Source organism: Kogia breviceps, chromosome 2 (genome assembly GCF_026419965.1).
Source record: "Kogia breviceps isolate mKogBre1 chromosome 2, mKogBre1 haplotype 1, whole genome shotgun sequence".
Classification (NCBI taxonomy): domain Eukaryota; kingdom Metazoa; phylum Chordata; class Mammalia; order Artiodactyla; family Physeteridae; genus Kogia; species Kogia breviceps.
In genome coordinates, this window is record NC_081311.1 from 148,079,565 (window position 1) to 148,094,192 (window position 14,628).

Here is a 14,628-nt window from a genome sequence, read left to right on the forward strand (position 1 = left end):
CTTCCCAGACCGGGGCACAAACCCGTGTCCCCTGCATCGGCAGGCGGACTCTCAACCACTGCCCCACCAGGGAAGCCCTACCTTTTTTTAAAAATAATTTTTATTAGGGTATAGTTGTTTTACAATGTTGTGTTAGTTTCTACTGTACAGTGAAGTGAATCAGCCATATGTGTATATATATATATATATATATATATATATATATATATATATATATCCCCTCTTTTTTGGATTGCCTTCCCATTTAGGTCACCACAGAGCACTGAGTAGAGTTCCCTGTGCTATACAGCAGGTTCTCATTAGTTATCTATTTTATACATATTAGTGTATATATGTCAATGCCAGTCTCCCATTTCATCGGCCCCCCTTTATTTGTCTTGAATCACTAGGTCCTCTTCCATATTACAAATGATTTCTGTTTTGTTTTGCTTTTAAGTAAAGGTTACAGGGAGGATTTTGTTTGCAAGGAGAAAAACAAGTGAATTGTTTCCTAGGACATTTAAAATCTTTGTCTCCTAAAAATATATGATTGTTTGAAGATGAACCTCCTTGGAGTCTTAATCTCAAATCTAGTCTACTCAGTGTAATCTTTGGAAATGTTTATTGCTTTAATCTGGACTTGATATGTAGCACTGACTAGACCCAGGAGTCTAACAGGTATTCTGAGACCAATAATGCTTTCGTCAGTGTTATGAACCGGTCTGTTGATCTTCTCTGTTTTACATTAGGGCAGGGTGGGAGTGGGATGGGGGAACCTGTTAGGATGCGGATTTCTGGCCTCCTCTCCTACTCTCCTGAATAATCTCTAGTGGGAGGGGATGTGGCACCCAGTAATCTGCATTTTAACAGACTTTCCAGGTGATTCTTCTACATATGACCCTTTGAGAATCCGTGATCCAGATTCTCCTTTGCATCTCAGTGAAGACAGCAGTCAGTTCAAGTTTTTTGCCTAGAGACAAAGCAAAGCAACCACCCTATTTCAAAAGCCCTGCTTTCTGGCTTGAGACAGTGCTGCTTTTCCACTCTTGCTCGGTGTTCTGTTTCCAAGCCAATTTCAGTGCTTAACTGCTCAGTATATTGATTTAAAATGCACTCAGCCATGTTGTGAATTGTGAGTGAGAATTAAAGCCAGCCTTTTGTTTTAAAGAAGGTGTGAACTTGACTACCAGCTATCTGTAATGACAATGCATCTTAAGAGAGCCTCCTATCACCAGGAGCTACAAGGAGGAACCTACTGATCTTTATCTTAGAAAGCCAGAAATCAAAGTGCAAAGTGTTTCTTCACTTCACGGTTTTCCTATTTATCATGCAGGCTTCGATTTTAATATTTAGTCCCATACATGCCTCGAGTTTATATGTAGTGGAAAGTGAAAAGGTTTTGGCATCCAAATACTGAATTCTCTTAGGGGAAGTTTCTGCATGGGGTTCCAATCCTTGACGGGAAGGAGAGTTTGTGTTTTGTATTATCCTTTTATCATTTGAAACTTCTGGGCTTTGTAGGTTAAATGCTGTCAGCTGCTCTTCAAGGAAATTACCAGCTCTTCATTCTTAGTTCTTACATAGTCTGTGCTCTTTACGCATTTAATTCTTCCCCACTGCCTAAAATGTAGGGAATGAAACATCAAGCAATATGCCTAAAATGGTCGCCATCTCAGAGAAGAAAAAAGGAGGCTGTCTTTTCTTTCAGTTAGTTGGTGGCCTATTGACCAAATTATGTATTTTATAATAAAAATGTACTTCCAGTCAACAGTGAAAGGCAGATGCATTTTGATCTTTTTTTTTAAAAAAATTTATTTATCTGTTTATTTGGTTGTGCTAGGTCTTAGTTGCAGCAGGTAGGCTCCTTAGTTGTGGCATGCATGTGTGATCTAGTTCCCTGACCAGGGATCAAACTGGGGCTCCCTGCATTGGGAGCACAGAGTTTTAACCACTGCACCACCAGGGAAGTCCCCGTTTTGATCTTATAATAATGTCATTACTAGAATAAATAGGCAAAATTTCTATTAAAAACAATGGAGTCGTATGAATCTAGGCACTGGTTATGCAATTGCCATAGAATTGGTGTTTAGTAATAAAAGACACACAACTGGTTGAACAATAGAAGAACCCAGAACGTAGGAGAGAGATGGGAAGAATCCATGTGAGGGGCATGGAGAATCATAGATCTCAAGATGGTATTTACAGTCTTTAAACAATTGGGTGTTTCCTTTTTCAAAGTAATATTATTACAATTTCTCAACATGTGAGGAAAATAGTTTTTCTCAAGGCAGAAAAAAAATCTGAAGTAACGGTAAAACTCTTTCCTTGCTTTTTATTTCTATGATTAATTACTTTTATTTGACATTTATTATGCATTTAGTTTCCAATTATAATTTCTTGGAGTCTTTTAAAATTGCATCTCTGTCATTATATAGTGGAAGTCATCTGTTTTGGTTATAACAGGACAACTGATTATATTTACATGATTCTGAAACAGCAACATGTGTTCACTGTAAAAATTCAAACTATACCAAAAATTAAGAATAAAATGTAAAGCCATATGAAAATTTACAACTCTGGGGTAACTTCTATCAGTCTGGATTACCACTTTTATCAGACATTTCTCCATGTGTATTTACAAACATACAGATACAGTTTTAAACTTTAATACAAATGTGATCATACTCAACATGTATGTTCTGTAACCTTTTATTTCCTCCACTAGGACACATATCATGGACATCTTTTCATAATTACACAATTACAGAATTACATCATCAGTTTTTAATGGTTTTGCTGTTTCCTACTGTGCAAATTCCATAATTTACTCATCCCTATGAATAAACATGTTTTTTCACTATTTTGAAACATACTTCCAGACTCACAGCACTACTGTATATATACCATGTGGCTCAGAAAAGAATTTCAGTGCCATTAAGAATTCTGCATCAAATCAAAACTACAATGAGGTATCACCTCACACTGGTCAGAATGGCCATATCATCAAAAAAATCTATGAACAATAAATGCTGGAGAGGGTGTGGAGAAAAGGGAACTCTCTTGCACTGTTGGTGGGAATGTAAATTGATACAGCCACTATGGAGAATAGTATAAAGGTTTCTTAAAAAACTAAAAATAGAATTACCATACGACCCAGCAATCCCACTACTGGACATATACCCTGAGAAAACCATAATTCAAAAAGAGTCATGTACCACAATGTTCATTGCATCTCTACTTACAATAGCCAGGACATGGAAGCAACCTAAGTGTCCATCGACAGATGAATGGATAAAGAAGATGTGGCACATATATACAATGGAATATTACTCAGCCATAAAAAGAAACAAAACTGAGTTATTTGTAGTGAGGTGGATGGACCTAGAGTCTGTCATACAGAGTGAAGTAAGTCAGAAAGAGAAAAACAAATACCATACACTAACACATGTATATGGAATCTAAAAAAAAAATAGTTCTGATAAACCTAGGGGCAGGACAGGAATAAAGACACAGACGTAGAGAATGGACTTGAGGACACGGGGGGGGGGGAAGGGGAAGCTGGGACGAAGTGAGAGAGTAACATTGACATATAGGCACTACCAAATGTAAAATAGATAGCTAGTGGGAAGCAGCTGCATAGCACAGGGAGAGGTGCTTTGTGACCACCTAGAGGGATGGGATAGGGAAGGTGGGAGGGAGATGCAGGAGGGAGGGGATATGGGGATATATGTACTGTATAGCTGATTCACTTTGTTATACATCAGAAACTAACACAACATTGTTAAGCAATTATACTCCAATAAAGATGTCAAAAAAAAAAAAAAGAATTCTGCATCAGATTTAGATGTAAGCCTTAACCAAAAGTTACAGAAGCATTAAGCACTATGACACGTTATCTTTTTAGCTGTTTTTAATAGTCTTCTCTTTTCACCTTTGATAAATATGCTTGTAAAATTGTGACTGAACCAGCTTTAAACTGTCATTATCCCTTTATTTTTTTATCTGAGTGAAATTATTGAGGCAGATACTTTGAGGAGATGAGGAAGGCTGGTATCTTCAGAGTGCAAAGTGATTTTGGAATGTAAAGAATTTCTTTGGGTTGAGTTCCATTGAACTTTGTCACTTACCTGTGTTCCTGAACTATGAAACTATGAACTATGAATATCTGGACTAAGGAATAGTTTCTCTTGATAAATAAACAATTAACAAATACTCTGGACACTAAAAAACAAATCTTTTAAAATTTACATGGTTAATGTCTTTGGATAAAGTCTTGGATATAGAATTCCTGGGCCAAAGGTTATGGATAATTGATATAATGATATGTGTAATTCCAGAAAAGTCAAAGCAATTTTTATTACTACCAACAGTGTATGAATGTGTCTATTTCCCCATTCTCACTGATATAAAGTTTAGAGGATTTTTATGCTAGATCAAAAAATGTTGATTTCATTTGTATTACTTTAGTGATGACAAACATCTTTTCACATTTATTAAGCATTGGTATATATTTTGTCTTTTCTGGATTGCCTTTTTGCCTGTTTTGCTATTAGATTTTCTTCTCTGAAAGAGTTCCTTCACCCCATTTTATGATTTCTCTGTATAATAAAGATATGAAACTGTATGTCACACGTATTGTAAATATTTTTCTTAGTTTGTCTTGTATGTTTAAATCCTTTGTATAGTATCTTTTAATTTTTTTAAATCAGAAAGAAGTTTATTTTTTATAATGGTAGTAATTTTTTTTACAACATAAAGAAGTTTTTCATTTTATACAACTTGAAATTCTGTTTCTGTTATATGGAATACAAGATTTATAAAATTCAAACAACTGTGATATGCAAACATTTTACTTCTATTAGTAAATAGAAGCATTTACTTCTATTATCATAGTATTATTTCTATTTGCATTATACCTTTTTGAATAGAAACATCAGCTTACAATGAATGAATTTGCTATTTCTTCTCCGTTACAGATGTATTTTTCTCTGAGTCTAGGTTAACACTAAAGACTCAAAGTTGGCTAATTTGAGAAATCTTACTTAAAATTTAGAAATTTAAAATGAGAAAAATTAATTTCACTTATCCACTTACCATGAAAATTTGTGTAGCAAACTGTAATTTACAGAAACATTTTTATGTGTTTAATTTTATTTGCTTCTCAGAACCACCCTGTGAGTTGGGTACCATTATATCTGTTTTATATATGTAAAATACTGAGGTGCTGGGAAAATTACGTAAGATCATTTTCTGACATAAAATCACAGACCTAACGAGCATATGAAATGACCAGAGTTTCAATTCAGGCCTTTTGAGTGCAGAACATGTATTATTCTTTTTAATTCACCTCTATCCTAATTTTACATTTCCACTGTAATAAAAATGAAAAACAGGTGCTTAATGACAAGCTTGTCCAAGCATCTGTAGATAAGTGACTTCTTTAAAATGAATAATGTGACATAAAGTTATTTTCATTGCATCCACAGAAGGGATTGATCTGACAACCTGAGGTTTGATACAGTTTGAGCACTTAGTGAGGCGTAGAAGGACACATTATATTGTCATTCTGGCTTTAGAAATTTTAGCCAAAGAAATCAGGGCAGTTCTTGACAGTCACTCTCCATAGCTGCTGAGAACCTGCACCACATCCCTGATGAATTCTCCCGTGGAGCAATTACTTGGAGGAAGGAAGGAGGGAAAGCTGAGCATCCCCTGTGGACTTTTTTCTTTCAATACACAGCTTCTCCTCAACCTACCAAGGTACCAGAAACTGGTATATTCTCAGAGAGGCCATGCCACCTCTGATATTAATCGAGGGCCATCATATTAACAAAACAAAGATCTGATGGAAGGAAAACTACAAAGAGAGACCAGAATCCACACAGCAGACCTAGAGAGGTGAAATGAAATCCTTCTGCCTGTTACCTGAAGATGCTTGTGCTTACCGAGGGTGTATGTCTTGATGCTGACAATCTTTATCAAAGTGTTCCTGGTCATCTCCCCCATCTCGCTACGATCCCTCTCTCTGATGGCACCCCAGGCAGTCGGCGCACCCATTCCTCAAAACATCCCCAAACTCATTCTCCTCAGTGAATCTCTTTAGACTTCCAAAGGGAGACTTAGCACAATAGGATTTTCACCTGATGTTCTTTCAGCTCTTTCTTTTTTTTTTTTTTTCCAATGGGAATCCTTTGGTTCTCTTTCTTAGCTACATTAACTGTAGTATAAATTTTCTTAAAGCATTATCTGGGAGAAAAATTCTACACAACCACAATGATTTCTGCTCCAGAATATAAGAATTCCCTTAGGGCAGATAAGAAACAAATCAAGGGTGATATGTTTGGTGCATAATACAAATGAAAAATTTGGTGGTTTTTTTTTTGCTTTCACAATCCTTTAATCTTGTTAAACAGGTAAAAGTTAGAGGTATCTGCAGCTGCATATTCCCAGGTCCTGGTCCTATCCAATGTCAATATATCATTGACATTTACTTATTGAAAGTTCCTTCCTCTGCCTACTTGTGAGTGCATTTCACGTGTGCCTTTAAAAAACTCTTTATTTAGCTTTTAATACCCAGGAGGTCACTTCTCTCCTGAAGAATTATGGTACTTGAGAAGAAGAGGAATGCTCCTGGGACAGGGTTGCCAGATGTAGCAAAGAAAAATACAAGCTGTCCACTTAAATTTGTATTTAAGTTAGACAACAAATATTGTTTTGGTATGCATATGTCCTAGATATAGCATACTTATTTATGGAACATATTAATCTATATGCAATATCATAATAAAATTATGAAAATATTGTACTAAAAATTATTCATTATTTATCTGAAATCAAAATTTAACTAGGTGTTTTATATTTTATCAGGCAATCCTATGTGAGACCAGTTTTCAGATTCTACAGAGACCAGAGCTGGACTATGAATTTCAGAGTAAGCAGCACATGTTTTAACTTTCTGAATAAGTTTGGGGGGGGCAGGGATAGAATGATAATCTTTTCCCACTACAAATGGCATAGGAAGGGGTATTAGTTCAAATATATATATATATATATCCCCTCAGACCCACTCTGCGACCTCAGAATCAGGGTGGATAAGATATAGCTGTTTGAGAGTGTTTTATAAATCATTGCTTGAAGCTATTGATGGCTTCTTTTGGAGACATGCATTTTAATTAATTGTTATTCTTTTGTACTTCCTCCCTGAGGTGATTTTTAAAAACTTAAACTCTATAATAATCAGTAAACTCCTAGGTCTGTTTATATGTTGACATTTTAAATTTTTTGAGGATTATAGAAAGATTTAATGAGATATAGAATGATACAAGAGAAATAAAATAAAATTGTCAATGGTGTCTAAAAAAAAAAAGCTTCTCCAAAGAGTTAAACTAAAACACAGTTCCTTCAGAGTATGTCTGAAGGTCCAACCAAGGTTTAATGTAACAAGTAGTGGTCAGAGTTCAAAAGAGTCATATTTAAAAAACCCCTCAAATTCTGAATGTCAAACTGGAATCTTAATACACTCTAAAACTAATTATAAGCTTAGAATATTGAGGTCAACAGTTTTCAAACCGTCGCATTAACTCTTTGATAGAGGAAGTCTGTTCCCACTTATCACAGCTGCACAGCCATCCACTGGTCTTAAGTTTTTAGAAATGAGAATTTAGGTCCTACTCCCACCCCAATTCTTCTTAACCTAAAAAAGAAGGGGAATCTATAATGGCTACAAAGCTATTAACACTCCCCTTAAAATTCTGTAACACAGCGGTAGATTAAAGATGGCCATAAATTCTTTGCTCTTCTTCACATTGAAAAGTGATTAATCAACTTCTGTTTGAATTTGGATTGGTCTCGGTGACTTGCTTTATCAATAGAATGCAGCATACGTGACATGCTGGGAGTTTAGAGACACTTTTATAGGAAGACTTTTCACTTCCACCCAGAACCTCTTCAAATGCTCTCGCTGGGCACCCTGAGTTGCTATGTAACTACCTGAGACCACTTAGCTGGGGAGACCACCCAAAGGCCCTCTGATAGACTGTTCCAGTAGGATCCAGCCTCCCAGCCCCTCCATCCAGGCAAACATATGAGCAAAGCTATTTTGGCTTCCACACCAGCCCACCCATCAGATGAATACGATCCAGGGATCTCCTATTGAGGACCTGGGGAACAGAACAGCCCAGCCCAGCCTTGCTGGAATTCCTGACCCCTGAAATTGTCACATAATAAAATGGTTTTATTTTAAGCCACTATGTATTAGAGTAGTCCATTAAGCAGAAAACCAGAAAAAACAGTGATACATTGCTCTTTACACTTAAAAACAGAATGAAGTGGAAGAAAAGAAGGGCTGGCTGATTAGAAAAGGTCAAAGAGGAGGAGTGGAATCAAATCCTCTAAAAGGAGATCATTATTGCATTGGATACAAATAAAAGAAGAGTTAGGAATTTAGAAGACTCACAGAGTGTTTAAAAATTGTGTCACAATTTTTGGTAGACCGCTACTGTGATTTTGGGCCATACTCACAACTTTGGTTCAACTTCTTAGAGATTCAGAGAGAAAACAGCAGTAAAGTCCTGCTTCATGCAGATGCTGTGAACAGTAATGAATAAACATGACAAATAAATATGCTGCAAATAAGAACTGAAAATGCTAAATATGTAAGAAGCAATCTTTGCACCTACTGAAAAGCCTTCATCAGATGATTTCAAATTGGAGGTGTCTCAAGAGAAAATAACTTTGAAAATACAAACAGATTTTTATTTTTTGTACTTTTATTGAAAAGGTACATTTAAAAAAATACACAGACATTTTACCATTTACAGATTGCAGATATAGATGCTCTAAAAGAGTTCACTCTATTTTGCTGTCTTATACCTCTTGCCCCTGATATGACAAACATTCCAGTCCTGTTGATATCAGCTTAGAAACGGGGGCATGGGAGCATGACCTGCAACAGATTCAGTGAACAGAAAGACAGATTGTTCAATTATAAATTTTTTAATCTTCTGTACATTATTGCATTAGGGAGCCACAAAATTATGTAGCATCATTACAAATGAAAACAGGTTAAAAATGAAGAAGATAATGATGTAGAAATACATGGATTCATTGTCTTCTTGCTGAACACACAAGAGGTGCAACAATGTGCAATTTAGGAAGCTCTTTTTCTGTTTGTATACATTTGCTTAGCAACTCAAACTGCTGAGGAGGCTACAAAATAAGTTAAACAAAAATAGCAGACAGGTAGTAATTAGAGCTATGTTATATGGCTTTCTATTTCGTTTAAATATCACCAAATAAAATGTAAAATAAAGAAAATACGTTATCTTTTGTTCTCTTAAAGAGAAAATTCAAAGCTACTTTGCTTCCTAACATTTACACAGCAACTAAAAATGTTTAATTCAGACAAGAGATACAGATCTAGTACTACACAGGATACAACAGTACTTGGGTCTAAAACAGTACACAATCCCTGTCAACAATAGTACACCAAAAAGAAAAACGCTGTGATCCGTTGGTAAGATGGTATCCACAGTAAGCACTTGTGTTCATCTATTTTTGTTCCACACTAGAATGTGCCCAGTTGGATTCCAGGATTATTTACAGACGTGTGAGGAAGACCCTAGTTTTCAAGTCTGTCAGGAAAGTATTCCATATTGTTTCTAAGCCAGATCACACCCACGGAAAAATAGTCAGAAAATGATATATATGTATATATATGTATATATATATATATATTTTTTTTTTCTGACCAATACATTTGCAAGAAACTAAACATCTCAGATACACGAATTGTATGGGGCAGGGCAGGGGGAGGGACTAGGGAGATAAAGCTTCTGCTGTTCAGATTCTGAAATTATAGGAGCGGCCCCTAAAAGCACTCTTGAATCTAGCGACTTACTCTTTGGAGTTGGGGCTCAGGTGGTACGCTGCCTTTTGCAGTTGGGTGGGACACTGCAACAACAAATGCTCAAACTGCTGAATCCTTTTGGCTTTCCTGCTCTACTTTCCTACTGGCCTCAACAGTCTGGGGGCTTGCAGACATTAGTACGGGGCGAAGAGGATGGAGGCGGGAGTGGCGCGGATGGGGCCGTGGCCGGGCCTCAGCAGAGCTGGAGGGATGGCTGGAGCCTGGAAGAGCGAGGCCGACGGCCGGGGTGGCAGTGACAGCGCAGAGGACACTGCCGCCGCTGCCGCCAGGGGTGAGGACAGGAAGGCCGGGGCCAAAGGCTTCATCATATCCTTCTGGAATGCAAGTTTTGCCTAATAGAGGGAGAAAACCAGGAGTGGGGTGGGGAGATTGTTTTGAATAACAGCAGCACAGATATTTTCATAAGTAAAAGAGCGACATTCAGAAGTCACAATTTAAAAATCTTAACTCTCAGAAGTCAAGACATGATTATTTTCACAAAGCTGGTTTCAAAGGCACTTGGCATACCTTTTCTTTGATTTGTTTCCATTTCAACTCTTTTCTGGTGGTCCTTGCCCCTGGGCACTAGGACAGAGGAAAGCCTCTCTGAATAGATACTGTAAGTATTTTATGCTGCTGCTCACAAGGAAAAAACAAACACACCCAGAAGGTTTCCTGCTTAAATTATGGAGCTCAATTCAAACTAACGCCTTGTTTTAAACCACAAAGAGGCCTTTTGGAGAATATGCATTACCCTTTACTTCACCTCTTTAAAAAGTCGCACTGGGTTAGGTAACTGGAGTTGGGGACATTGGGGACCCATGAACAGTCATGAAAACAAAGTCAGTTTACACCTCTCTGGCCACTTAAAAAGTATTGCTTGAAAAACTGCAGCTAACTCAAATTTGTCATTGGCAATGATTGTAAATGGGCTAGAAACTTTCTCTATTTAAAAGGAATCCCAAAGTGGAATCTTCTTGTGAAGTAAGAAATCAATCCTTAATCCCTCTCTTTTGCAATCAGGAGGAGCTTTGCAAGCTGGATTTGCTTAATGCGTATAATGCCTGCATGCAGCTTCGACTGAGCTTTGGAAAAACTGGAGGTAATGTCAGTATCGCCTTCAGCTGGCCAATCCCAGCTTTCAATCTCAGCAGAACACCACGCTGGGCTGAGTCCCAGGGAGACTAGGAAATCCATCCATCTGGCTATTTATATGACATCTGTTGGTGGAGCCCCTTAATGTTTTTACAAATAAACTGAAAATAGCACATTTTGAGAGAAGGTAAGACAGGTTGACTATCAACATGCCTGCTAGACAGGGAAAGAGAGAGGAATACACACAGCCACTGTACTTTCTGGAGAAAAAGAGAGAAAAAGGTGGGGGGAACACCCCAGAAAGGAGGAGGATATTAAACAGATGGATTTTGTGTTTGGAAAGCAATCCCTTTCCCCAGGTTTAACATGTTCCAAGATTCCTCAGGCACCACTGCCCTTGTTCCTGAGCCTTTACTTTTCTGTATATGCTGAAGAAGGGAATCTCTTGAAAAGGTCCTGGTGAAGAGCCCTTAAAGAGGTTCAGTTTCTTTTTTACTAAGGAAACTTTCTTCAAGGTGTCCTCCAGCAGGGACTAAGTTCATTCTAAAACTTCTCTCTATGCGGGCTATTATTTAAGTTCAAAACCCTTTCAGGACCAATTAGACCCTAGGCCCTCCTTACCCACAGTGCCTGCCCCAGCCAGCAAGGCGCCCCCACAAAATAGAGGAGTAGGCGAAGTGAACTTACTGCTAAAATGCTCGGGCTCCGCTGGAGTTTATTGTAAGGGCTGTACTTCGGCTTCAGTGGTTTCCCTGCAACTCGATCCTTATGCCTTCTGCTAGAAATGTGCTGAAAAAAGTATGATGCATTAGCTGAATCTACATGTGAGTTTTATGCCATGTAAAATATATTTCCTAGACAGAGGTAGTTGTTTCCTCCATTCCCCGTTCTAGGTCTATGGTTCTGTGGTGGTGTGGGTAAGATCACCACACTCTCTAAATTAAGACGTGCCTCCCACTCTATTGTAACACCTCTCTCCCTTTCCTTTCTCTATAGCACTCCTCTGACTTTCCCTGGTATTACCACTGTGACTGATGAGTCTGTCTCCCTAAGCAGATTTTGAGTCCTTGGAAGACAGGCTGAACATTTACTATCTTAGAAGTTCCTGCTCAGTTGTAAGCTTCAGGTGACCGTTGTGCACAATGGTCTCTAACACCAAGCCTAGAGTCTGACATATAGTAATAGTAGGTGCACAGATATTTGGTACTTTTTCTTCCACATAGCACCTGTATGTTGTATACCATAGGCATCCTATAAAGTTAGGAAATTTAACTGGGAGCAAAGTGAGAGCCAATATATAGATTAGGAGATACATGGTCAAAGGGTGACCCCAAGAGACAGTGGCTGCTAATTCAGGATACATTACCTGTTTGAGCTGAATTTCTGAATTAACGTGAACATCACAGATTTCACAATGAAATGTCTTGTTCTGTAGTCCTGACCCCTTACTGCCATTCTGCATCTTTAATCTTGATCCAGGTCTAGGATAGGACTTAATTGGACCAGCCCCATTACGAGCTTCAACCATGGTCTTGTGTTTAGATCCTAAGACAGAAAGAAGCATATATTAAATAGCTAGTTACGAACTATATGAAGCTCTTGAAAAGCTTATCTTCAGGCTGAATGTCCCAAGACTTTTTTTTAATGATGGTTTTAATGATAATTATAGATTTAACACATTTTCACTGTAAAAAAATGGGAAACCATGAGTATATAATAAAGAAAATATAGAGAAGCATAAGAAAACAAACATTACCTCTGTTTTCACCACCCAGAGATAACCGCTGTTATCCTTTTAGTGTATTTCTTTTCAGCTTCTTTTTTTGCTATACTGAAAAGCGTATTTTCAAAATTGGGATCATGCTAATTAAATATCCTGAAAATTTCACATATCAAATCATATACATATTTTCTTATAATTACACTTTAATGGCTGAGTAATATATTCTATCATATTGGGACTATAATTCGCTCAACATTTCCCTACTGAGGAAATATTAGGTTGTTTCCATTTTTTTCTCTTAGAAGTGTGTTGCAGTGAACATTGTGCATAGATATTTGTCTTCATTTCTGTCACTTTATCATAATGAGTTTTGGGAAGTATTAGATGCTTTTGAGAAAATAAAGAACAGAACAAGTTTTATCCCCAACCTACTTTTGCCTTGCTGTTTCTAAAGTTGTTATATCATACATTTCTTAAAATCACTCCTTTGAATCAAAAAAGTAGAGAGAAAAAAAAAAGTAGAGAAGACTGAAGAAACCTAATGTTTGAACAACAAAAGGTAAGGTATTCTGATGGGAAAAGGTGGATCTTGTTATAAACATTATTTAAATTTAAACGATAGATGCTAACCTGTGTTGTGTGCCTCTAGCTGTGACAGGGAGTTCACAGCCACTTTGCATAGTGAACAATAAAGTAATTTTTTGGCTTTTTCTTCTTCTGATTCAGAAACAGTACCAGGAGCTCCGTTTGTGCTCTTGGAGGGAGAAGTGGCTGCTCCGGATGGCAGGGGTGTTGTACCCGGTTTGAGGAGAAATGAGCCACCTTCAGAACTTGATGCCTGACTGGAGCTGCTGACTTTCAACTTCCCTTTATCTTCTAAGAAAGACACAGAGAGAGAATGTTAAGGCCTCATATACACATAGACACAGACAAATTGACATAAAGGAATTAAAAATAGAAATCTGATTTCTAGATGTAGTTTTAAAAAAAATTTTATTTTATATTGGAGTATACTTGATTTATCAATACAATGTTGTGTTAGTTTCAGGTGTACAGCAAAGTGATTCAGTTATACATTTACATGTATCCATTCTTTTTCAGATTCTTTTCCCATATAGGTTATTACTGAATACTGAGTAGAGTTCCCTGTGCTCTACAGTAGGTCCTTGTTGGTTATCTATTTTATATGTAGTAGTGTGTATATGTTAATCCCAACCTCCTAATATATCTCTCCCTGACCCCCCTTTCCCTTTTGGTAACCACGAGCTTGTTTTCTTTTTTTTTTTAATTTTTTTTTTGCGATACGCGGGCCTCTCACTGTTGTGGCCTCTCCCGTTGCGGAGCACAGGCTCCGGACGCGCAGGCTCAGCGGCCATGGCTCACGGGCCCAGCCACTCCGCGGCATGTGGGATCTTCCCGGACCGGGGCACGAACCCGTGTCTCCTGCATCGGCAGGCGGATTCTCAACCACTGCGCCACCAGGGAAGCCCCATGAGTTTGTTTTCTGTGTGTAGTTTTTTTTTTTCCAGTGCAGATTTTAGTTCATTGAGCTTGATTGAAAAAGAACTCCATGGCATCGGTTTCTGTATTAGGTCACCCCAAGATCATGATGACTCATGAAAAATGACTTTATTCTTCCACTTGCAGCAGGTAACTTTCTGTCTGATATCCATGAGTTGTAAATTATGTTCCTTTAATAGATAGGGAAACCAGCTACCTTCCAATCTGATTAAATGATATGATGGTAACATGAAATAAGACATGTACTGGTAGTTTCATTTGACTACTCGTATTTTAATTATGACATGAACATAAAGTTAAAATTCAATTTTTACACCAAGTTAAATTTTAACCTTCAGGTGTAGGGCAGAGGCGAGGGAAGAAACATGGTTAATTTTGGTTATGATGAGTTAAGTTTTTGCTG

The 14,628-nt window shown here is 37.6% G+C and overlaps 1 protein-coding gene across 14 annotated transcripts in view; it reads right to left on the reverse strand.

Annotated features, from left to right (window-relative positions):
• Positions 1–8,729: 8,729 nt before the first annotated feature.
• ZNF385B (zinc finger protein 385B) overlaps positions 8,730–14,628 on the reverse strand; it is a 436,659-nt gene continuing 430,760 nt past the window's right edge. For 12 of the 14 annotated variants that reach the window (XM_067026399.1, XM_067026401.1, XM_067026409.1 and 9 more), the window contains 4 exons: positions 13,335–13,580; positions 12,348–12,526; positions 11,669–11,770; positions 8,730–10,239 (listed from right to left, as the gene is read on the reverse strand). In XM_067026399.1, the coding sequence (XP_066882500.1) occupies positions 10,021–10,239; positions 11,669–11,770; positions 12,348–12,526; positions 13,335–13,580 (746 nt within the window). In that variant the 3' untranslated portion in view covers positions 8,730–10,020. The remainder of the gene's footprint in view (positions 10,240–11,668; positions 11,771–12,347; positions 12,527–13,334; positions 13,581–14,628) is intronic. The other 2 variants (XM_067026403.1, XM_059053619.2) reach the window with 1 other exon arrangement.